This window comes from Elephas maximus, chromosome 3 (assembly GCF_024166365.1).
Source record: "Elephas maximus indicus isolate mEleMax1 chromosome 3, mEleMax1 primary haplotype, whole genome shotgun sequence".
Taxonomy (NCBI): domain Eukaryota; kingdom Metazoa; phylum Chordata; class Mammalia; order Proboscidea; family Elephantidae; genus Elephas; species Elephas maximus.
The window spans coordinates 35,084,322-35,109,933 of NC_064821.1; the positions used below are offsets into that span (position 1 = coordinate 35,084,322).

A 25,612-nucleotide genomic window follows, 5' to 3' on the forward strand; every position below is an offset into this window, starting at 1 on the left:
AACTTAGGTCAGTCACATGGACGCTCCATACCTACATGACTGATCCCCAATAAAAACCCTAGATATCGTGACTCAGGTGAGTTTTCCTGGTTGGCAATATTTCATGCGTGTTGTCACACATTGTTGCTGAGAGAATCAGGTGTTGTCCATGACCACTGGGAGAGGACACCTGGAAGTTCATGCCTCGTTTCTCTTGAACTCTGGCCTATATGCCTTTTGCCTTTCCTGATTTTAATCTGTATCCTTTCACTGCAGTAAACCCTAACCATGAGTATAACAGCTTTTCTGAGTTCTGTTGACTACTTCTTGGCAACTCATCAAATCTGAGGGTCATCTTGGGGCCTCCCGACACAAGGGGCATAGATACAGTTTTATCGTGAGAAACAGTGGTCTTTCTTTACCCTCCTCAGATTCATCACTCCTTGAGAAAATAAGGAAGATGAGCTGACCCCTCTTGTTGAACTGGAGGCTTCCCTTCCCCCAATTCCAGGGAAGCATTTCCTCCCCTTTCTTGCTCACTGCTCTCCCTCAAGTCCTCAGTACACTTAAAAAGAAATGGAAAACAATAAGCCACATAGGAGCACAGTTACAGAGACTTCCTAGACATATCCAAACAACTTGTGGGACTGGTTTACTGGGTCAAAAGACTTGGCCATACTCTCAGGGGACAGCTTAGTCAATTGGCATAACACAGTTCACAAAGATAATGTTCCACATCATAGTTTGGTGAGTAGCATCTGGAGTCTTAAAAGCTTGTGAGTAGCCATCTAAGATGCAACTGTTGGTCTCTACTCATATGACATAAAAGAGAATGAAGGAAATCAAATGCTCAAAGAAGAAACTAGTCCATGGGACTAATAACCCACACGAACCACAGCCTCTTCTAACCTGAGACCAGAAGAACTAGATGGTGTCCAGCTACCACTACCAACTGTGCTGACCAGGGACACAATAGAGGGTCCCAAATAGAATGGGAGAAAAATGTAGAACAAAACTAAAATTCCTAAAAAAGAACAGACCCACTGGACCAATAGAGACTAGAGGAACCTCAGAGACTATTGCCCTGAGAAACCCTTTGAATTTGGAATTGAAGCTATTTCTGCAGGCCACCTTTCAACCAAATAATAGATTGGCTTATAAAATAAACAATACTATAAGTACTTTGCTCCTTTAAACAATTAACTATATGAGACCAAATGGTCAATATTTACCCAAAAGCAAAGATAGGAAGGCAAGGAGGGAAAGGGAAGCTAGATCAATGGAAACAGAACAAACAGAATAGAAATAAAGAGAATGCTGACACATTGTAAAAACTGTAGCCAATGGCATGGAACAATTTGTACAAAAATTGTTAAAGGGGAACCTAATTAGCTGTGTAAACTTTTACCTAAAACACAATAAAATATTATTAAAAGAAATGGAGACCTTGGACAACTTTCATTCCTGCTCCTTTATCTCAGTTTCCCCCAAACAAGCTGTGCAGAACCTGTGTGTTTACTGCATGTTTCACCAGGCAGTGATTATTCCCCAAGATGCTCCTCCCCAGTCCCACTCCTTTCTCTCTAGGCGGCAGAGCTGGAGACCCTTCACATGGCACTCTCGTTGCCTCCCCGCCCCCTGGACATCCCCTTCTCCTGTAGGGACTTGTAGGGCTTCCCCAAGCTGGGAAGGGTGAGCTCTGCTTCCTGCAGCTCCAGCTCCCGCTGAGATAAGTGCTCAATAACAGCCGCTCCAATCGAGTCCCCTAGAACGTTGGTCATGGTGCGAAGCCGGTCACTGGTGGAGGGGGAGAGAAGAGGAGCTGCCATTAATTAGGGCTTGAGGAGCTCCAGCAGAGGTGGTGGGGGGCGGAGAGTCCCTGTGCCTGAAGTCGGTGCCTGGGTTTCAGCCCAGTCCATAACCACATGACCTCAAGCAGGTTCCTCCCCCTCCCTCAGCTTCCTCCTCTAACATATGCACTTAGACTGGCTATGAGATGTTCACACTTGTTCTTAGCAATGCAAAAAGAGAAATGTTTTAAGAAATCTTATGTGGACATCTAATGCAAAAAATTAGGGATTATAAACTGAAAGATACCCAGGAAGATAACCACCATGAGTGAATCAGGCAGATGTGAGTCAACAGAGGTATTGACCTGCACATGCTGGAGACCATCCAAATGTTGTGCCTAAGAGGGACTCAGGTCCAGCTAACCACTGCTATGTGGGAATTAAAGTCCTACTTTTCCAGAAGAATCAAGAAATACAGTTTGTTGTTTTGTAAAATCTCTTGTTTTTAAATGTTGGGAAGTCTTAAAAAACATTTGCAAGCCAGATCCATGGATTATCTTTTGTGACTTTCACATTAAAAAGGTGAAAAGGGAGCTTTCTGGCTGGCAGGTAAAGCCCCACCACGTGTTTCTTCTCACCCTACTTCCCAAGGTTAACTCTATGTAATTTGGGATCCATAGGACATGGATTAGAATACCTCCTAGGCCCTCCTTTCACTCTAAAATCCCAGGACATTGTGTCCTTGTTGACATGAGGATTCACACATTGGGAATCCTCCAGGGGAAAGTGGGAGCTGAGAGGTGAAGGGAAACAGCACCAGGGTATAGCCAGTAGAACACTTACAGGAACCAGTCCACAGCTATAATAAGAGTGATGTCTTCAGTGGGCAGGCCAACCGATGTGAGCACAATCACCATGGTGACCAGACCAGCCTGGGGGATGCCAGCAGCCCCAACACTGGCTGCTGTGGCCGTGATGCTGCAAAGGAGACAGAACACAGGGTGGCAAGGGAAGGGAGAGATGAGGAAGATAGTGGGAAAGGATACAACAGAGGGAAGGGATCAGTCCTATTGATTTCCCAAAAATGAAAAGCAAACCCAAAGAAACGTTCATAAAATGCCAACGCAGGTGGAACCCCTCTTCTCTTGCTTAGATGTGGTTGTAATTACATTCAATGATATGATTAAACAACTCGTTGTAGGTACATGAGTAGGTATTTAATCAGCTTCCTCTGGAGGATGGAGAAACACAGAAGCATCACCCAGAGCAGCACCTGTGAGCCAGGAGAATGAGCCCTCCATATGCAAATAAGCCACTAGAAGGTAAGTCAGTACAGACCAGGTCCAGCTGACAGGAATGGAAACCTGGAAGGTGACAAGTTTAAAGCCAAAAGGAGATATTGTCCAGGGTGCTGAAACAATGAAATAATACTGGTTTTGGATAACGAAAAGGCAGAACAATGGTAGGAAAAGAAAGAGATGGTGACCACTATCTAGTAGAGGGCCACACTGGATCAGGGGTGGGCTAGACTTTATCTCTTGCATCAACTCTGATTGCCAACTCTGTTGTGGTAAGAAGGATTCTAAAGCTACTGAGCTTACCAGGAAAGACACTGACCTGTGGTTGTTGTCATGATTCCTGGTGGTCTCTGAAGCCCTTGCTAGATTCTATAACTGTTAACACTGGGCCATGCAGGACACTTAGTCCAGATCATAGCTGTATCAGAACAAGAACTGAGCAAATTCCATTCCAACAGACCCATTCACTAGCTGTACAAATTGGACATAAACTCAAAGCCTCATTTCCTCATCTGTAGATTTGGGAGCATATATCTACTGTTACAGATTGAATCATGTTCCTCAAAAAGAAATGTAGAAGTCCTAACCCCTGTAAATATGATCCTATTTGTAAATAGGATTTTTGTTGTTAATGAGATCATTCCAGAGTACTGTGGGCCCTAAACCTAATCACTCAGAAGTATCATACACGCATAGGGGGAAGACAAAGGCCATGTGAAGACTCATCTGCAACCAAAAGAACGCCAAGGATTGCTGGCAGACACCAGAAACTAGGAGGTCCACAGAAGGAATTGACGTGGCAGAAACCCTTATTTGGGTTGTTAGACTCCAGAATATGACAATGTAAATTTCTCTTCTTGAAAGTTACCCACTTGTGATACTGTTTTTGTTATGGCAGCAATAGGCAGCTAAGATACCTACCTCGCAATGTTATTGTGTATAATAAATTAGTGCAATGCCTGCTTAACAGGATCACAAGGAGGGGCACTAGCACCACTGTCCTAAATGAGGATCTTATCTACTCCAAAGAGCAGCACCTGGCATAAGCATCTGTAGGTGTGCTCAGGAGGCAGGAAATACACTGGATGGGATGAGCTAATTGAATCCAGAGCCAAGAAGCCAACTTGAACTCCTTTAGGTTAAGTTTCTATTAGGACCAGCCAGCCAATCACTATCTACCACTAAGTTTGAGGCATTATCTGATGAATTTCAAGCTGGCCATCACCATCTAGCTCTCTCCACAGACTCCCAGGAAAAAGGGGGTGTAGCTGGAAATTATTCTCTATTCAAGACCATCACCCAAAGGTCCCTCATCCTTACCCTTTTTGATGACTTTCCTATTTCTAACAATGTCAAAGTTTCCAATGAAAAATGCTCACTGCAGTTCCTGGAATCCTGACCTAGCCAAATCTAAAATGTGTTCACTTGTTGTTGATAGGTGCCATCAAGTCAGTTCCAACTCATACTGACTGTATGTATAACAGAACAAAACACTGCCCAGTCCTGTGCCATCCTCACAATCATTGCTATATTTGAGCCCATTGTTGCAGCCACTGTGTCAGTCATCTCACTGAGGGTCTTCCTCTTTTACGCTGACCCTCTACTTTACGAAGCATGATGTCCTTCCCCAGGGACCGGTCCCTCCACATAACATGAGACGAAGTCTTGCCATCCTTGTTGCTAAGGAGCATTCTGGTTGTACTTCTTCCAAGACAGATTTGTTCGTTCTTTTGGCAGTCCGCGGTATATTCAATATTCTTCGCCAACATCACAATTCAAAGGCGTCAGTTCTTCAGTCATCCTTACTCACTGTCCAGCTTTCACATGCATATAATGTGATTGAAAATACCATGGCTTGGGTTAGGCACACCTTAGTCTTCAAGGTAATATCTTTGCTTTTTAACACTTTAAGGAAGTCTTTTGCAGCAGATTTGTCCCATGCAATGCATTGTTTGATTTGTTGACTGCTGCTTCCATGGGTGTTGATTGTGGATCCAAGGAATGTGAAGTCCTTGACAACTTCAATCTTTTCTCCGTTTATCATGATATTGCTTATTGGCCCAGTTGTGAGAATTTTTGTTTTCTTTATGTTGAGGTGTAATCCATACTGAAGGCTGTAGTCTTTGATCTTCATCAATAAGTACTTCAAGTTCTTCTGAAATTACCATTTATGTCTTCTTCCCTGCATCCTTGGTTTCCACTAGAAAAGGATCCCTATATCCCAGTCATCCATTAGAAAGACAAGAAAGACTGTTTGAAGAAAGACCCAACGGCAAGCTTTGCATTGCATAACAATGAGGTAGCTTAGACCAGGGACTCTATACATGTAGCAGAAGAGATGGCATATGGCCTCAACATCCCACAAAACTTCCAGGGGCTATAAGCCTTTGTGGCCAGATGTTAGTTTTATCCTTGAAAATCTCCTGAGCAGATGGGACCCAAGTTCAGACTGTTTTCCCCACAGTGTGGTCTGTTAGGACTCCTATTAAGAGGGAGAACAACCTGTCCTGCTGCTGATCTCCAGTTATAAGTATTCCCAACTGTCTTAGGCTGGGTTCTCTAGAGAAGCAAAACTAGTGAAGTGTATACATGTTCCAACTCACAGCGACCCTATAGGACACAACAGAACTGCCCCATAGAGTTTCCAAGGAGCTCCTGGTGGATTCAAACTGTCGACCGTTTGGTTAGCAGCTGTAGCACTTAACCACTATGCCACCAGGGTTTCCATGTATGTATGGATGTAGAGAGAGAGAGATTTATTTCAAGGAAATGGCTTACGTGGTTGTAGAGGATGGCAAGTCCCAAGTCTGTGGGTCAGGTATCAGGCTGGAGGCTTTTCCAGACTTCCATAGCTGCAGGGGATTACAAACCCAAGATGGACAGGTCAGATGGCAGGATGCTCGCTCACAGGCTGCGGAGGCTGACAAATCCAAGATCAGTAGGTAAGATGGTAGGTTGCTGGCTCACAGGCTACAGAGGCTGATGAATCCCAAGATCAGCAGGCGATATGGCAGACCACAGTCTCAAGAACTGGAGGTCAGATGATGATGAGCTGGATGAAGGATCCAGAGGGAGCAAAAGCCAGTAAGCTTTGCCAGAACATCCATATATATTGGATCAGGTCAGGCCACACCCATGAGGAAACTCCCCTTACAACTGACTGGCTGATCACATCAGATCACATCATGGAGGGTGATTACATTACATCACAAAATGGAGAATAACTACATTATTACATGACTTTCAAATTACATTACATAACTGCCAAACTACATTACATAATAATCAAACTACATCATTACATAACTGCCAAAACCACTGAGAATCATGGCCCAGCCAAGTTGACACTCAACCATCACAGTCTACCATCACAGTCTACCCCTTGTCAACTTGGCACATGTACACATCTCCTTAAACCATACACAATCTCTAAATAGAGACAATTACAAAGTCATGCTCACACCTAGCATGATACAGCTAACGTGTGTAATACCAAAAACACACTAGCCCCATTTACATCTTATGTCTTCCAAGTGAAGAAAACAAAAATACTTGATGCACATATACAAGGAATGCTCAAAACAATTATAGTGCTCGTTTCTGCAAGTGGTCATGTAGTCATAACTGATATTCAGAACTATCTTCTTCCACCACCCATTCTGTATTCCCTTTTCCCTCAGCAAGCACTTCAGTTAGTTATGGTTCTTTGCCTCATAGGGTGACCCAAACCTTCATTCGTGAAGGGTCTGGGCCATCAGTAGACATTTCAGAATTGGGTTGCTGTAGTTTTCCATTGATTTTCAACACAGGACACAGTAGTACTAAGAGGCATCCTAAAGGATCTCCTGTATTCCAGATATGCTCTTCTTTACCTCCATTATGTACTATCAATCCAATTTCCCCTTGGTAACCAGGATCAATCTCACCAACCAATACCATACCCCCTTCTTTGCCTGTTGATCCAGAGGTGTGAGCAGCCCAAAGTGGCCAGGTAACATTAAGTTCCAGTTCAATGGAATCAATGTTCTGTCTCCTGGTGGGAGGATTCCTCCCTTTGGAATTAAGACCTCTAGACCCACAGAGTATATAGGATCATGGGGGCAAGAAGGAAAAATTTTGCTAGGGGGTCACTAGGGGTAATATTGAATGGTGCCACTCCCACTTCCATCTCTTGATTCCTAGAACTGTGAAGCCTGGCTGTGGGAGAAAAAATACCATATATTGGTCGCTGGTTTGGAGCATATACAGCCTCCTGGAGAACAATTGCCCAACCCTGCAAAGTACTATCACCTAGCTGGCACTGTAGTTGTGTCTTCAGTAGACCATTCCATCATTCGGTCTAGCCATTTGCTTCATAATGACGGGGAACATGGAAAGACCAGTGAATTCCATGAGCGTGGGCCCATTGCTCCACTTCGATTGCTGTGAAGTGGGTTGCTTGATCAGAGAGAATGCTCTGTGGGATACCAGGACAGTGGATAAGCCATTCTGTAAGTCCAAGGGTGGTAATTTTGGCAGAAGCATTGCATGCAGGGAAGGCAAATCTGTATCTAGAATAAGTGTCTATTCCAGTAAGAACAAAATGCTGCCCTTTCCATGGAAGTGGTCCAGTGTAATCAACCTGCCACCAGGTTCCTGGTTGATTACCTCAAGGAATGGTGCCATATCTGGGACTCAGTGCTGGTCTCTGCTGCTGGCAGATTGGGCACTCAGCAGTGGCTGTAGCCAAGCCAGCCTTGGCGAGTGGAAGTCCACGATGCTGAGCCTGTGCATAACCTCCATCTCTGCTACCGTGGCCACTTTGTTCACGAGCCCATTGGACAATGATGGGAGTGGCTGGGGAACACAGAGCACATCATCCTATCCACTTAATTGTTAAAATCCTCCTCTGCCAAGGTAACCCTTTGGTGAGCATTCACATGAAACACAAATATCTTCACTTCTTTGGCCCATTTAGAGAGGTCTATTCACAAAAGTCTTCCCCATACCATCTTGTCACCAATTTTCCAATCACATTCCTTTCAAGTCCCTGATCATCCAGCCAAACCGTTGGCCACAGCCCATGGATCAGTATACAATCACACAGCTGGCCATTTCTCTTCTCAAACAAAGTGAACAACCAGGTGCACTGCTCAAAGTCCTGCCCATTGGGAGGATTTCTCTTCACCACTGTTGTTCAAGGAGGTTCAGAAATGGGTTGTAGTCCCACTACTATCCACTTTTGAGAAGTACCTGCATACCATGTAGAACCATCTGTAAACCAGGCATGAGTTTTCTCTTCCTCAGCCAACTGATCTTAAGGAAGACCCCATGAGGCCATAGGTCAGACTGGGAGAAGGCAGGTAATGTGACAGGAGCGGGCGTTTGGGCCACTTCCTCGTGCAACTTGTGCCTTCAGGTCCTGCTCGAGCCCCATCTCGTATATACCACTTCCATTTAATGATGGAATGCTGCTGCGCACATCCAGCTTTATGGCTCTGTGTGTTAGACATCACCCAGTTCATGATGGGCATCTCAGGCTGCATGGTGACTTGGTGGCCCATGGTTATGCATTCAGTATCTACTAAGACCCAATAACGAGCCAAAAGTTGTTTCTCAAAAGGTGAGTAGTTATTTGCAGAGGATGGCAGGGCTTTGCTCCAAAATCCTAAGGTCTGGGCTGTGATTCACCAATAAGGACCAACCAAAGGTTTCAAACAGTGTCTCTATCTGCCAGTGACACTTCAGGCACCATTGGGTCTGCCAGATCATATGGCCCAAGTGGCAGAGTTGCTTGCACAGCAGCCTGAATTTGTTGCAGAACCTTGTCTTGTTCTGGACCCTACACAAAACTAGCAGCTTTTCAAATCACTTGATAAATAGGTCAGGGTAGCAAATCCAAAAGAGGGATATGTTGCCTCCAAAATCCAAAGAGGCCCACTAGGCGTTGTGCCTCCTTTTTAGTCGTGGGAGGGGCCGGACACAATAACTTATCCTTCACTTTAGAAGGAATATTTTGACATGCCCCACACGACTGAACTCCTAGAAATTTCACTGAGGTGGAAGGCATCTGAATTTTTGTGGGATTAATTTCCCACCCGCCAGCATGCAAATGTCTTACCAGTAAGTCCAGAGTCATTGACATTTCTTCTTTACTAAGTCCAATCAGCATAATGTCATCAATGTAATGGATCCGTGTGGTATCTTGTGGAAGGGAAATGTGATCAAGGTCCTTGCAAATGAAATTATGACATAGGGCTATGAAATATATCTCTGAAGTAGGACAGCAAAGGTGTATTGATGACCTTCCCAGCTGAAGGCAAACTGCTTCTGGTGGTCCCATGAAACTGGAACTGATAAAAAAGCATTGGCCAGATCAATAGCTGCATATCAGGTACCAGGAGATGTACTAATTCGCTCAAGCAATGAAACCACATCTGGAACAGCGGCTGAAATTGGAGTCATCACCTGGTTTACTTTATGATAATGCACTGTCATTCTCCAAGATCTATTTGTTTTTTGCACAGGTCAGATAGGTGAGTTGAATGGGGATGTGGTGGGAATCACTACCCCTGCATCCTTTAAGTCCTTGATTGTGGAAATAATCTCTGCAATCCCTCTAGGAATGTGGTACTCGTTTCTGTTTACTGTTTTCCTAGGTAGAGGCCGTTCTCAGAGCTTCCACTTGGCTTTTTCTTACCATCATAGCCCTTACTCCATTTGTCAGGGATCTAATGTGGGGGTTCTGCCAGTTGCTGCATATATCTATTCCAATTATGCATTCTGGACCTGGTGAAATCACTACAGGATGGGTTCTGGTACCCACTGACCCACTGTGAGATGAATCTAAGACTCCTTTAATAACCTGACCTCCATACACCCCCACTGTGACTGGTAGGCCACAGTGTCATTTTGGGTCTCCTAGAATTAGTGTCAGTTCAGAAAGAGTATTCAGTAATTCCTGAAAAGGCTGATTATTCCCAATTCCCTAGTGAACAGACACTCTCATAAAAGGCTGTAGATCCCTTTGAGGAAGGCTGGAGATAGATAAATGGTATTAATTTTTGGCAGTGTAGTGGGGTCCTTCCTCAAGGGGACTCTGCCTCCCCTTCATTCAGTGGGTTTGAGTCTGTAACCTGGATGAAGTCTGGGAATTGACTGAGGGGCCATGACTTTCTGTTCTGGTGGTTTAAGTTAGACTGCCATTCACTTGATCTAGAATTCTTTCACTTGTACAGATCAGGTAAACACGTAGAATTTCAATCTTTTTTCACTCCTAAGGACACCATGACTAACTACCCAGTGCCATAAGTTCATACATGTCAGCTACTCTGATTACTTCTGATTACTTCTTTGACTTCACTGTCCATTATGGTAACTACACCCACCTCGTGTTTTTCGACTGAGTGCTGCTACTTGGCCCCTACCACCACAGGGCCCAATCAGCCCCATTGTAGTTAGGTGTCTTAATTCAGTTAAGGCAATTCCCACTGTCAAATATGACTTACACAAAATAGGAATCATAGAAGCCTTCAAGGACGCTGGGGCTCCCTTCACAAATTTGTTCCTCACCATTTTGGTAAAAAGTGTGTCCTCTGGGCACTCCATGTGTGGGTCTGTAGGTCTAACATCATAAATCCACTCTAATATGCCAATTTCCTTAAGCCTTTGGATATCTTCTTCTACAGTATACCAACACAGGTCCTGTACTTCTACTTGATTTAGTGTAGGCTACAGAAACCCTGGTGGCATAGTGGTTAAGTGCTACAGCTGCTAACCAAAGGGTCGGCAGTTCAAATCTGCCAGGCACTCCTTGGAAACTCTATGGGGCGGTTCTACTCTGTCCTATAGGGTTGCTATGAGTCGGAATCGACTTAATGGCACTGGGTTTTTTTTTTTTGCTTTTTACCATGTAATCCATGCTTCAATGAACCAGCCAAATAAACTATTAGATCCTTTCCTAACCTCTCGAACTTAACCACTAAATAAAGAATCTGTGCTTAGTGGACCCATATCAATAAACTCAGAGTGATACAACTTTATATTCCTTGCACCATTATCCCACACCCTTGATAGCCATTCCCACACATATTCCCCTGGTTTTTGTTTGTACATATTGTAAAAGTCAAGCAGCTCTTTTGGAGCATAGTGTACCTCCTCCTGGGTCATACTTTGTACTTCACGTTTTGGGCTCCCTGGAACTTGAGTCTAGTTCTAAGTCTAGAAACAAAAATGGGTGGTGGGGATATGTCCTGAGAACATTCAGCAATGTCTTGTAAGGTATCTGCCTCAGGCAATGCCCCATGCAATGACTCAGATGCCTCCCCAGGCTATGACTCCGATGCCAGCCCAGGCAATATCTCAGACAAAGGCTCTTCAGACACAGCTGGGTTAATCTCATCAGATGGGTGTGGAGATTATTCAAAAGCAGTTGTAGCAGTACACTGACAGGGAACTGCCAGAAATACAAGCCAGACACAGAAGTGGATGTGGAACGAGGGATATCGTTGTTGATGTCAGATAGATCTTGCCGAAACAGAGAATACCAGAAAGATGTTTACCTGTGTTTTATCAACTATACAAAGGCATCTGACTGTGTGGATCATAACAAATTATGGATAACTTTGCAAAGAATGGGGATTCCAGAACACTTAACTATGCTCGTGAGGAACCTGTACACAGACTAAGAAGAGGCAGTCATTCGAACAGAACAAGGGGATACCGCATGGTTTAAAGTCAGGAAGGGTATGTGTCAGGATTGTATCCTTTCACCATGCTTACTCAGTATGCTGAGCAAATAATATGAGAAGCTGGACTATATGAAGAAGAACGAGGCATCAGGATTGGAGGAACACTCAATAACAAATGTTGTTTGCTGAAAGTGAAGAGGACAGCACTTACCACACTGTGTGGGAATTGTTGCTTCACTCATTGGCTGCTCTACCAGACTGTAGACTCCTTCTAGGCAGAGTTAGTGCCTTTCTAATCTTTGGGTCCTCCAAATATCAAGCACAGTGATTGTCAGGTAGACACCAAATGAATGATGGCGCAAGACAGGAAGGAACAAAGGCACACCAACACCCCCAAACTTAAAATCTTTCCAAAGTTGCTTTGTTCTAGGCAATGGAGACCTAAGCTAAGAAACTGGCCTCTGGGTTTCTAACAGCAGAAGAGTCAAATTGGGCTTTTCCTTCCTCCAAAAAAACTCTGCACAGGAGCAGATCCTTGGAGAGTTGTGTCCCGCATGCTCCAGGCAGCCTTTTAGGTGCTCATGCAAAGACCTGAGCTACGATCAACCTTTCATCCCACTTCCCTGTTATTGTTGTTGTTCTTGTTAGGTGCCCTGGAGTTGGTTCCGACTGATTGCGACCCTATGTACAACAGAACAAATGCTGTCCAGTCCTGCACCATCCTTGCAATTGTTGTTATGCTTGAGCCCGTTGTTGCAGCCACTGTGTCAATCCATCTCCTTGTGGGTCTTCCTCCTTTTCGCTGACCCTCTACTTTACCAAGCATGATGTCCTTTTCCAGGGACTGGTGGTCCCTCCTGATAACATGAGATGAAGTGTTGCCATCCTCACTTCTAAGGAGCATTCTCGCTGTACCTCTTCCAAGACAGATTTTTTTATTCTTCTGTCAGTACATGATATACTCAATATTCTTCACCAACACCATAATTCAAAGGCATCAATTCTTCTATGGTCTTCTTTATTCACTGTCCAATTTTCGATGCCATATGAGGTGGATGAAAACACCACAACTTGGGTCAGGTGCACCTTAGTCCTTAAAGTGACATCTTTGCTTTTTAACACTTTATGGAGGTCTTTTGCAGATTTGCCCAATGTAATGTGTTGCTTGATTTCTTGACTGCTGCTTCCATGGGCGTGGATTGTGGATCCAAGTAAAATGAAATCCTTGAGAACTTCAATATTTTCTCCATTTATGATGACGTTACTTATTGGTCCCATTATGAGGATTTTTGTTTTTTTTATGTTGAGGTGAAATCCATACTGAAGTCTTTGATCTTCATCAGTAAGTGCTTCAAGTCTTCTTCACGTTCAGCAAGCAACATTGTTTCAGCTGCATATCACAGGTTGTTAATGAGTCTTCCTCCAATCCTGATGCCTTGTTCTTCATATAGTCCAGCTTCTCATATTATTTGTTCAGCATACAGACTGAATAAGTATGGTGAAAGGATACAACCCTGACACACACCCTTCCTGACTTGAAACCATGCAGTATTCCCTTGTTCTGTTTGAACGACTGCCTTTTAATCTATATACAGGTTCTTCATGAGCACAATTAAGTGCTCTGGAATTTCCATTTTTTGCAAAGTTATCCATAATTTGTTACGATCCACACAGTCAAATGCCTTTGCATAGTCAATAAAACACAGGTAAATATCTTTCTGGTATTCTCTGTTGCAGCCAAGATCCATCTGACATCAGCAATGATGTCACTTCCCTACACCAGGGTTTTTTCTATTCTTATTTACTCTCAGTCTCTATAAAAGAAAAGACTCTCCCCCTAACTCTTTGAGGTGCTTGCAGATCTTATGCTTGGAGTGTTTTCCATGTTGTATTAATTCCCCTCCCCACTATTACAATAGTCCCTTCCCTTTTCCCCCTTTTCTTTCTGAAGAAAGTCTCTCCTTTTCAAAGTCTGGATTTGTGTTTTATTTGACATAGACAGTTCCATAGAAGAAAACCTCTGTCTGAATGGAGTTTACATTCTAGTGGGGGGAAGGAAACAGTAAAGAAGTTGACTAAGTAAAAATATATATTAAGGAAGATGATGCTATAGGATAAAATAACTGAGCCTAAGGAAGAACTTTAGATCAAAGAGCACAGCCTTCAGTATGGATTACATCTCAACATAAAGAAAACAAAAATCCTTACAACTGGTCCAATAAGCAATATCATGATAAACGGAGAAAAGATTGAAGTTGTCAAGGATTTAATTTTTACTTGGATCCACAATCAACACCCATGAAATCAGCAGTCAAGAAATCAAATGATGCATTGCATTGGGCAAATCTGCTGCAGAAGGCCTCTTTAAAGTGTTAAAAAGCAAAGCTGTCACCTTGAAGACTAAGGTGCGCCTGACCCAAGCCATGGTGTTTTCAGTCACCTCATATACATGCGAAAGCTGGCCAATGAATAAGGAAGACCGAAAAAGAATTAATGCCTTGAATTATGGTGTTGGCGAAGAATACTGAATATACCATGGACTACCAAAAGAACAAAAAAATCTGTCTTGGAAGAAATACAACCAGAAATACAACCTTAGAAGCAGGAATGGCGAGACTATCTCTCACATACTTTGGACATGTTATCAGGAGGGATCAGTCCCTGGAGAAGGACATCATGCTTGGTAAGTAGAGAGTCAGCAAAAAAGAGGAAGACCCTCAATAAGATGGATTGACACAGTGGCTGCAACAATGGGCTCAAGCATAACAATGATTGTGAGGATGGTGCAGGACCAGGCAGTGTTTCATTCTGTTGTACATAGGGTATCTATGAGTAAGAACTGACTCAAGGGCACCTAACAACAACAAGGAAGAACAGGCATATGATTTTTAATAGGGCATTTGGGAAATGCTTCTCTGGAAAAGGGACATTGAGGCAAAGCCCTGAAGGAGATAACGATGCTTGTTACTGCTTTTATAATGACTAAATTGGAACCCCTGGATGATGAGAACTAGGAGTTCCAATTTATAAGCACCTTGGGTGGTTAGGATGCACCAGCCATGCTTTGGAAAGTGCTGAACAAAGGGATCTCCCACAATAGCGCATGAGGGAAGACGGACCAGAGTATCTTGCCAGCTCCTGATAGCCTCAAAATTGCATGTTTGGCCTCACTGTCACTCTTCCCACATCTCCCTCCAACATCCAGGACTTCCCTTGACCTCCAGCAGTGACTCCCTCCTCCCTCTGGCCGATCTGCCTCCCTGACAGGGATGACCTCTTAGGTCTCACCTGCTGGCACAGTCATGCCCCACCCAAAGCTGCCTCACCTGATGGTTGTGATCTGGCCCAGATTGAGCTCATAGTTGTTGACCTGGGCAATGAAGATGGCGGCCAGGGCCTCGTAGAGGGCGGTGCCATCCATGTTCACAGTAGCCCCCACAGGCAGCACAAACCTGGTGATGCGGCGGTCCACACCCAGGCCCTCCTCCAGGCAGCGGAAGGTGATAGGCAGTGTTGCGGAGCTGGCGGAGAAAGCCCCAGGACTGAGACCAGGAGGTGTCAGGGCAGGACTGGGGCAGCCATGGGGCAAAGGAGGTCTTCCCCTGAGCACATTGAGGGGGGCAGGGGCATCTCGTTTCTAGAATAAGAACTGTGATGAGGAAGAGGGACTCTCTCATGACCAGGTGCACCCAGCAATGGGGGCATCCCAGGCTGGAGGTCTCTTGGCCCACTTAAAGCCAATGACTAGAAACTAGTTTATGCCACTAGTTCACCCTGACTTTCTACTCCCAGAAAGGAGAAGACTAAGAGTCTGCTAATCTCCCACCCCTTGGAGCTAAGAGAGAGGTGGTATGGAAGACCATACTGTATTGCCACTCCTGATGTTGTCATGGGAGCAACCTCAGATACACTAACTCTCTGGCCTCTCTCTCCACCACTTCCCAGGGGAGGAGGAGTGATCTGATTGGTGAGTATAGTCCAAGGAGTAAGCATCTTTTTGGGAGTCAGCCTGGCCACAAGATATGTTCTGGTCAGCTTTATGCCATGCAGTGAGATGCCTGGATCCACAGAAAGGAACCTGGTGCATCCAGCTCTGCAGTGACTACATAACTTTGATTCTGGGATGCAGAGGTAGCAATGTGATTTGGCCGCAGATCGAAAGGCAAGTTCTCCAATCAGCACTACAGGTAGTCAGGCGATATTTTTCTCCATCTGCTTAGCCCTTGTGATACCTCTCAAATGATTTTGAATTTAGATGGGGAAAGGTATGTCCTTTATTGACCCCCTAAAATTACAAAAAAGGAAGAAAGAGATCTCCAGAGATCATTTCAAGGGGAAAGCAGAACTTCTGGGCTAGAAATTGAGAATATGGGGCATTGTGGAACCTTTGTTCTAACTTCAAACCTGGTACCTGGTTCCCCTCCATATAAAAGGAAAAAGAAACAGGGCCAGGAGAGCCAGCCCAGGACAAAGACCAGCCATCTGGAGACTTTCAGGAGCCCCTGGCATTATCACACAGCTCAGAAGAGGTGTCTGTGGTGGGGTTAAGGGCAGGGCTCCTAGAAGAGCCTGTGAAAGACCAGGAGTAACCCAGGGAGGGCACCAGTGGTGGTAAATAAGGCCATACCTGGAAGACGTGCCCATAGCGGTGATGAGGGCCTGCAGCAAGCCACCGATGAAGGGGAAGGGGTTCCGGTGGGTGATGAGGAAGTAGATGAGGGGGAGGACACCGCCAGCATGGAGTAACAAGCCAACGATGACTGTCAGGGTGTACATGCCCAGCTGACCCCCCAGGACGGCCATGTCTTCCATCTCCAGGATCTTCCCAGCAATCAGGAAGAGGATGCCCACAGGTGCGTACCTGGACCAAGCCAGACACCTGTTAGGGCTCCCTCCTGTGCCCCCGCCACAGGAGGAGGTGGCAACCCCAACACTGTGCATCACACTTGCCCATGTGGAGCCCTGGAGCCAGCCAATGCCCCACATACGAGCCCTCTATTCCACCCCAGACTTTCCTACGCATTTAATAAACTGGGGCTGGAATCCACCAATGTATCCCACCTCCCCCTGCTGCCACTCACCCACAGCTCAACCCAGGGAGCAGAACAGTTCTTATAGCTCCAGACTGAATGTGGGTCTCTCACTCCTCTACTACCCTATTCAAGCACTCCCCCCCAAAAATAATCATTTTCTTCAGGACCCCTTGCTAGACATTGCCCAGGCATTAACCACCTCTGGCCTTCTAACTTCCCGTACACACTGCCCCCAACTCTTTGCCCCACATTTGTAACCTTTATGCCCCTCTTCTCTTTCCTGTAAGCTCATATCCTCCTTCACTCACCATCCCTGAGCTATTTCACCTGGATTTCCCACTGGCATCTCAAATAATCTACCCTAAATCAGAATAATTCATTCATTCAACAGATATTTATTGAGTACCTACTATGTTCCAGGCATATGGTCCCTGCCCTCATGGAGCTTACATTCCAATAAAAGATACAGGCAGTAAACATAGAAACATGTAATTAAGAGCTTCAGCTAGTGTTAACTACTATGATGGTGGTATGAGTGGGTGGTGCTACTTTGGCATGAATGAGCCTCTTGGGAGAGGTGACACTGAAGCTGAGACCTGAATGATGGGAAGGAACCACGTATGTCTGGGGGAAAATACTGCAGGCAGAGTAGACATAAGATGGTCTTGAACTTGGAGTGTTGGAGAAGCAGAAAGAAGACCAGTGGTCCTGGAGCAGTGCATGAAAGGGAGACTGGCAGAGATGAAAAAAGGGAGTTAATTGGGGGCTCACCTGTGTTCCCAGAAACCAACATATTCCTTGGTCTTGTGAGTTTCTGTGAATGGCTCTATAATTTCCCCACTACCCAGGCTTCAATTGTTTCTCCTTTCCTTTTAGAAACTGAACTCTAAGCTTGGTCATGCTTACGGTGGATGGATTTTGGGAAGCTGGTGCAATAGCTTGGCTCAGAAATCAAGAGACTCAATCTAAAGTGGTGGGAATGGGAACAATGAGGGCAGCTCCAATCACATTTGTGTTCTCCAAGCTGGGTTCAGGGTTGGCCCTGAGAATTGGTTGGAGTGTTGATAAGTTGTCTCCAAATCAATGTGTCTAGACTTGCCTCTATGGTTACTCTGTGAATCCATCTCTGAATTTGCTTGCCTCCATCCTTCCACCTTGTCCTCAGCAAAAGTCCTCAGCTCTGGATCAATTTTCCATGACTTCTTTCCTCCTATACTCAGCCACCTAGTACATCCAGATTTTACCCAACCATGCCAATGACCACTACAAATTCATGGTTCCCAATTTCAGTTGAGCCTTCAATATTTCTTTGTTCCTTTGCTTTGCTTATCTTTGATAACCTCCCATTCTCCTCAGCTGCTTTTCTAAGCTCCCACCTTAGCTTCAAGTCTCCTATACAACTTTCAAACTATTTGGGATGATGTACATAATTTTCCCCAACTGAGGACCAGCCAGCCTTGTCGGCATCTTCCCACGCCAGTCCCCAACTTACCCTATGCTCCTGCCTCCCTGAACCATTCTCCAAACAACTCAGTTTCTTTCAAGATTTGAGTGTTCTCTTCCCTCTGCTTGAAGTACCTCTGCCCTCTTATGGTCCTGTTGAATTCTTACTCATCTTTCAAGGGCCAGCGAAGGGGTCACCTTCTCTCTGACTTCCTCCTCACCTTTCAGGCACAGTTCACTGCACACCCCTCCATTCACTGCCCACATCGCCACACTTTTTTTTAATGTTCTTTTACTACAGAACCTACCATTTTGTACTCTATTTATCTAGTATATGTCTGTCTCCTGCAAGGCTTTGTGAGCTCCCTGAGGACAAGAACTGAATTCAATCTCTCTATATTCCAGAGTTCAAGACAAAGTCGGCCTGGGGGGATGTCTGCTGAATGAGGGAAGAAATTAGTGAAAGACCGAAGGAGTTTAAAGAAAAAAATTAATAAATCAATTAAGGAATAGTAAGTGAGTGAAAATCAGGAGGAAGCAAAGGAGCAAATGAGACATGATTGAGTGGGGAGGGGAGTCAATGAATGAACACGTAAGTGAATAATCAATGAGTAAATGAGCAAATGGATGAATGAATGAATGAACATTTGAGTGAATGAGAGATGAATATGTGGGTCGATGAATGAGTGGATGAATAAATGAGTCAATCAATAGTTCAACTAATGCATGAGTGAGTTCATGAATGAGTTTTTTAGTTGTGAATGAATTTATGAGAAAATGAATATACGAATGAATAAATTAGCCAATGCATAGAAGGATGACTGAGTAAGTGAACCAATGCATGGAAGAATAAGTATAAATAAACAAGCAAATGAGTGATTTGACCAATGTATAGGAGAATGAGTGAACCAATGCATGGAAATTGCATATAAATGAAAAAATGAGTAGATGAATGATTTGACCAATGAGTGAATATCAGTCTCCTGAATAAGTGAATAAATAGATGAATGAGGGAATAACACATTGCAGAGAATAAGGGAGTGAATGAATGACTGAGTGAGTGAATTAACCAATAGACAGATGAGTGACTGTGACCATATATCCTCAACAATCCCTTGATTAGCTGCCACCAGTCTTGACCTCCCAGCCCTGGTCTCACCCTTCCCAGGCGCTATCACTGCCCACCCCAGCACAGCCCAGACTCACCAGATAATGATGCCCACCAGCCGCATAATAGCCTCATTGAGGCTGTCGAAGAAGTCCCGCAGGACTCGGCCCTTATGCTTCATGCCACCGATGACCAGCCCAAAGGCCACAGAGAAGACCACGAGGCCCAGCGCATTGATGCCATTGGCTGAGCCAGGCACTGGTACAGTCTCCTCGAAGCTCAGCACCTCGTGCAGGGTGCCCAGGGCCCGTGTGACATTTTCCAGGAGACTTGTCCCATTGTCCACTGAGGACGTAGGAGGCATGGAGGTGCCCAGCTCAGACCCGTTCTCTGTCCTCACAATGGTCCTGGTTACCACCCTTGTGCTATACTGCGTCTTGAACTGAAATAAAGAGACATTGGCCCCCAAACTCGGTTCTGCAGATGCATTAGAATCACCTGGAGAAATGTCTTTAGAACACCAATTCCTGGCTCCCATACTTTATAGAGTCTGACTCAATAGGTCTGTAGTGGGGCTCCAGGATCTGCATTTTCCACTGCTCCTGGGCGATGCCCAGTCAAATTTAGGGGCCTCTCTCTGAACTCATGTGTGGGTGTCCCTCTGTCAGAAGTCCTGGGCTCTTGACCCCAGACTTGATGCCTTTTCCACTTCTCCAGCCTGAGCCCTTCTCTCAAACCCTCCCTTGATCACCACACCAAAGAGAAATATCATCTTTTTCCCAGACTCTTCCAAAAGCCCCTCCCCATTGCTCTGCCAGGCCTTTCTTTCTACACTCCACCCTTGGGCTGACCATGCAGCAGCAAGCTCCCCCCACCCTCCCAGTCTCCTCAATTAAACTGCACTTCCCCCTGACCTGTTTGAAGCAGGCTTCCACAAGGTTGGGCGGAAACATATTTCTGCAGAAAAACATCAATAAGAGGAAGCTGTTAGAATTTGGAAGGGAGTGCTATAATAATAAAAACAAAAACATGAGTAATAATGATATTAATGGCAGCCAACACTTAAAGCTTATTCTAGGCCAGGCATTGAGCTAAGTGCCTTACCTATATTATCTGATTTAAACAACAACCCTAAAGGTGAGCGCTACTAGTGTCCCCACCTTACACACAAAGAAACCAAAGCACAGATAATTTCTGTAAGTTATCCAAGGACACACAGCTGCTGAGGGGTGGAGATGGACCTCAAATCAAGGACTCTCTAAGCACCTTATACCCATTGCCATTGAGTTGATCCCGACTTGTAGTGACCTAATAGGGCAGAATAGAACTACCCCATAGGGTTTCCAAAGAGAGGCTGGTGGATTAGAACTGCTGCCCCTATGCCACCTCAGGGACCCCTCAAAAGACCACAGGCAGCTCCTGAACTCCTCCAATTCTAGGTACCCCCAAGTCAGGGACTACAGTAGAAGTACGGCTGGCCTTGATGCTGACTGGCAAAATCCAGCTACTCTAAGTGCATCGTTCACCCTCCACTGGAGTTTGGGAACACCAGGCAAATGCCACCCAAGTTCCTGCAGCTACAGCTTCCCCAGCATAAGGGTCAAAAGACCATATCCGAGGGGTCAGTCCTGTTACAGAATATGCACAAGGCTCCAATGCAGAAAATGATACCAATAAACCTTGTTGTACTTGCTGGAAAGTCGATCCCAACTTACGGCAACCCCATGTGTTGCTCCATAGGGTTTTCAAGACTGTGACCTTTCAGAAGCAGATTGCTGGGCCTGTCTCCCAAGGCTTCTCTGTGTGGATATGAGCCACCAACCTTTCAGCTAGTAGTTGAGTGCTTAACCATTTGTACCACCTGGGGACTCCCCGATAAAACTAGGCTTAAATAAATAAATAAAAACCAAACCTATTGCTGTCAAGTCAATTCCAACTCATAGCAACCCTATAGGACAGAGTAGAACTGCCCCATAAGATTTCCAAGGAGCAGCTGGAAGATTCAAACTGCTGACCTTTTGGTTAGCAGCCAAACGCTTAACTACTGTGCCACCAGGGCTAAATAAATAAATAAATAATGGCAGAAAATAGTACCAACAAAGCTAGGCTTAAATAAATGAGTAAATGGTAGAAAATGGTACCAATAAAACTAGGCTTAAATAAATGCGTGGCAGAAAATGGTATCAACAAAGCTAGGCTTAAATAAATAAATGGCAGAAAATGGTACCAATAAAACTAGGTTTAAATACATGAGCAAATAGATAAATAAGTAAATGGCAAGAAATGGTACCAATAAAATTAGGGATAAATAGATTAATTAGCTAATTTTTAAAACCAGGCTGAGCTTGGGGTGTTGCCATTTCCACACTGTGTCACCTGCCCCCTTTGTCTCTATGGGTTGTATAAGTTGTTGCATGTAGGGCTGGAAATCCCAACAAAAGTAGAAAGAACTTCACCTGACCAGGTCCATGAAGGCATCAGCTGTGGGGACGGGCTCAACCCGGCCCTCGCGGTGCAGCCCCTCCTTGGAGCCCTTCCCAGGATGGATGATGGTGACCATGAGGATGCCAATGAAGACAGCGATGACTGTGGTCACCATGTAGTACACAGCTGCCCTCATCCCCATTCGCCCGGTTGCCTTGTTGTCCAGAGACGCCATGCCTGGAGAACAGAGGGTATGCCCTGCACAGTTGGACTACACCCCACCACCCATTCTCCCAAATGTTCACTCCTCCCTCCCCATACTGCCAGCTCAACAGCCTGCCAGCAAGCACCCACTTCTCCTATACTCCTACCCACACACCCAACCATGATCCATTCCCCCACACCCACACCACCATCTTCTACGTATATCATCACCCTTCAACCTCATTCTGTTGTCCATGTGCACTGTCACACCCCATTCCATCCTTTATCTCATCTTTCTCCCAAGCACTATTCCTCTAACCATACTACCTTCCTTCTACACCAAGTTAGCCCTATTAACCCCAACCCCATTTTCCATTTACCCCTATTTGCCCCACAGCCTCACTTTCATTCCACTGTTCATCCCACTACCCACCCCAGCACCACCCCTCCATTCACCCAGCTAACTGGTGTCCACCCAGATGCCCTTTACCAGGCCAATACACTTATCCTCCAGCTGCTGTGAGTGTTGGCTGCAAATAGCTCATAATGCCTCTTCTTCCTGAGAACTGCCCTCAGCGAAATAGGAGCTGCCTAACCAGAAATGTCTGGGAGGCTATGCCTTCCTCCCATGGGAAGCCTATAGCCAGTGACTGATACAGGGATACAAAAGACCAGCTCATGGGGGGACAATTTTTTAGCGCAGTAGTTAAGAATTCAGCTGCTAACCAAAAAGTTGGTAGTATGAATCTACCAGCTTCTTGGAAACCCTATGGGGCAGTTCTACTCTGTCCTATAGGATCACTATGAATTGGAATCGACTTGATGGCAACAAGTTTGATTTGGTTCACATTCCAGAGCTCCCCGTGGGATCAGACTGAGAGGTCCCCCTGTTCTGGAGTGCTGTTCACAGTCCAGAAATCCCCCATGGGATCAGGCCAAGAGGCCAGCCACCTTCTAAACCTACATCTTTACTTAGCTTCTTTCCCTACCCTGTCCTGCTTCTCTCACTTCCTCATGGGTTTTTCTTCAGACCTCGCCTTCAGTAAATTACTTGTACAAATACCCTTATGTCAGGCTCTGCTTTTAGGAAACCCAACCAAATCATTCTTTCATGCCTTTATCTTTACCACTGTTCCAAAATCCAGGGATTAGCAAACTATAATCCACAGGCTAAATCCAGTCTACCTCCTGTTTTTGTAAATAAAGTTTTATTGGAACACAGCCATACTCATTTGTTTACATACTGTCTATAGCAGATCTTATGCTACAACAGAGATGAGTAGTTGCAACAGAGACCATATGGCCCTTGAAGCTGAAAATGTTTACTAGCTGGCCCTTTACATAGTCCATCCATACTTCCACCCCACCCTCCACCCACCATCCAGTCACCTCAATCTTACTCACTTTCCACACCTTCATCCACATCCCACCCCCTGCCCATCCACACCATCTCCCAGCTACCTTCCCTGGGTGCCCCATCATAGTCTTTTTTTTCCCTCTTGATGAAATGGCACCCCTATTACAGGCTGGTATTTTATCTCCAAAGAAGGTCAGGGAAGTTGAGATAAGTGGTGAAGGTCATATGGGGTCTGGGACCTAGGCTTTGGCCAAGGACTCTTGGCTAGGTGTGGGCTCCATGTTGCAGGCACTGAACTGGGGAGGAAGACCCATGCTTGTGGCAATGTTGGATCTGGGTTCAAGGTGAAGCTCTGGGATGGGTCCTGGAGGCTAATGCTGGCCTGGGTCTCTCTCACCTGTGACCAGGCTGGAGACAATGAGGGGCAGCACCAACATCTGCAGCATCCTCATGAGCAGCTCTCCAGGGAACGAGAAATACTTGATCTGGCGGTAGGTGAGTTGGTATGGGCGCAGAGCAAAGGCCAGGCTGACTCCTAGGATCAAAAAGAAGGATCAGGGAGTGGAGTGTTTGTCAACCCCCACCCCACCTCAGTCCCAGGCAGGGGTTCATCCATCCCAAGGAGAGTGTGTGTGGGTGGGAGTAAGAGAGAGAAACATTCTATAAGTGTGTGTTTGTGTGTCTCTTGGTATGTGTGTGCCTTGTATACACATATGATGGCATGTGTGACCATATTGCTATGTGCATAAATAAATGCATACATTAGTGTGTATGTAGGATGCATATGTGACAGTGTATGTTCATTTGTGAGCATGGACATGTGCCTTTTACACATGGGTCCATACTCCTATGAGTGCGCATACGTTTTTTCCTGTGTGTATACAGGACTGACTTTGTGCATATGTATTACTGTTTTCAAACATGGAGGTATATGTGTGCCCAGAAATGTCTGTATGTGAATGTGTATTTAAACTCATATGGATTAGATTGTGCCCCCCAAAATATGGGTTGGAATCCTAACCCATGTACCTGTGGATGTAAACCTGTTTGGACAAGGTTTCCTTTGTTATGTTAAGTAGTTCATAGCCTAGTAGAGTAGGTTTTAAATTTAACCATGTCTGAGTTATTAAAAAGGAGCCCTGGTGGCATGGTGGTTAAAGCGCTTGGCTGCTAATCAAAAGGTTGGCGGTTGAAATCTACCAGCTACTCTGAAGGAGAAAGATATGGCAGTCTGCTTCCAGAAAGACTACAGCCTTGGAAACCCTATCGAACTGTTCTACTGTGTCCTATAGGGTCACTATGAGTCGGAATCGACTCAATGGCAGCGGGAGTTATAAAAAGAGTAGATTAGACACTGAGATACCCACACGCAGGGTGTCAGAAGTGGGAGGAGGGAGACAGATGCTATGTGAGGATCGTCTACAAGAGAAGGAACCAAGGAATACATGTCCCAGGCTACCAACAAGGGAGGAATCAGCGTGGTGGACAGCCTGATCAGGACTTTTAGCCTCCAGTCTAACTTCTATTCTTGAAAGTCACCCACTTGTATTTCTGTTACAGCAGCACTAGGATCTAAAACAGTTGGGGTGAGAGAAAGACAGAACATTATATGGGTATGTGTTTGTGTATGCCTTGGTATGGGTGTACCTTGTGCACATATATGATCTCACGTGTGACCCTATTGATATATATGTATGTGCGCACATTTGTGTGTACATATACTGCCTATATGACGGCGAACATTCATTTCTAGGCATGTACGTGTACCTTTATATGTGGGTCCATACACATATGAGTGTGTACACATATTTTCCCATGTGTATATAGGAGTGGCTTGTGTGGATATAGCCCTGGTGGCACAGTGGTTAAGCACTCAGCTACTAACTGAAAGTTTGATGGTTCGAACCCACCAGCCACACCAAGGGAGAAAGATGTGGCAGCCTGCTTTTGTAAAGATGTACAGCCTTGGAAACCCTATGGGGCAGTTCTACTCTGTCCTGTAGGGTCACTATGAGTTGGAAGCAACTGGATACTCTAAGCAGTGGTTTGGCTTGTGTGCATATGTGTTACTGTCTTGTGTGCATATGTGTTACTGTCTTCAAACATGGGGTGTATGTGTGCCTGGACATGTTTATGTGTGGGTGCGTATTTAAGCTCCTAAGTGTGCGGGTGTGTGTACGCAAAGGAATGAATATGCATATATCAATGTGTTCAGAAGTTCTGGTATATGCGTCCATGTGTGTTTGTGAGTTTATGTGCTTGCACCTGTAAGTGTTGTGCATACGTAAAAATGTGTTAGTGTATGTG

The 25,612-nt window shown here is 45.1% G+C and overlaps 1 protein-coding gene across 1 annotated transcript in view; it reads right to left on the reverse strand.

Annotated features, from left to right (window-relative positions):
* Positions 1-1,586: 1,586 nt before the first annotated feature.
* Positions 1,587-25,612, reverse strand: part of SLC1A6 (solute carrier family 1 member 6) — a 40,292-nt gene continuing 16,266 nt past the window's right edge. The window contains exons 3-10 of the mRNA XM_049877185.1: positions 23,703-23,840; positions 21,777-21,981; positions 20,235-20,277; positions 19,419-19,762; positions 16,364-16,597; positions 15,063-15,257; positions 2,613-2,747; positions 1,587-1,776 (exon numbers count right to left, since the gene is read on the reverse strand). Of these exons, the coding sequence (XP_049733142.1) occupies positions 1,587-1,776; positions 2,613-2,747; positions 15,063-15,257; positions 16,364-16,597; positions 19,419-19,762; positions 20,235-20,277; positions 21,777-21,981; positions 23,703-23,840 (1,484 nt within the window). The remainder of the gene's footprint in view (positions 1,777-2,612; positions 2,748-15,062; positions 15,258-16,363; positions 16,598-19,418; positions 19,763-20,234; positions 20,278-21,776; positions 21,982-23,702; positions 23,841-25,612) is intronic.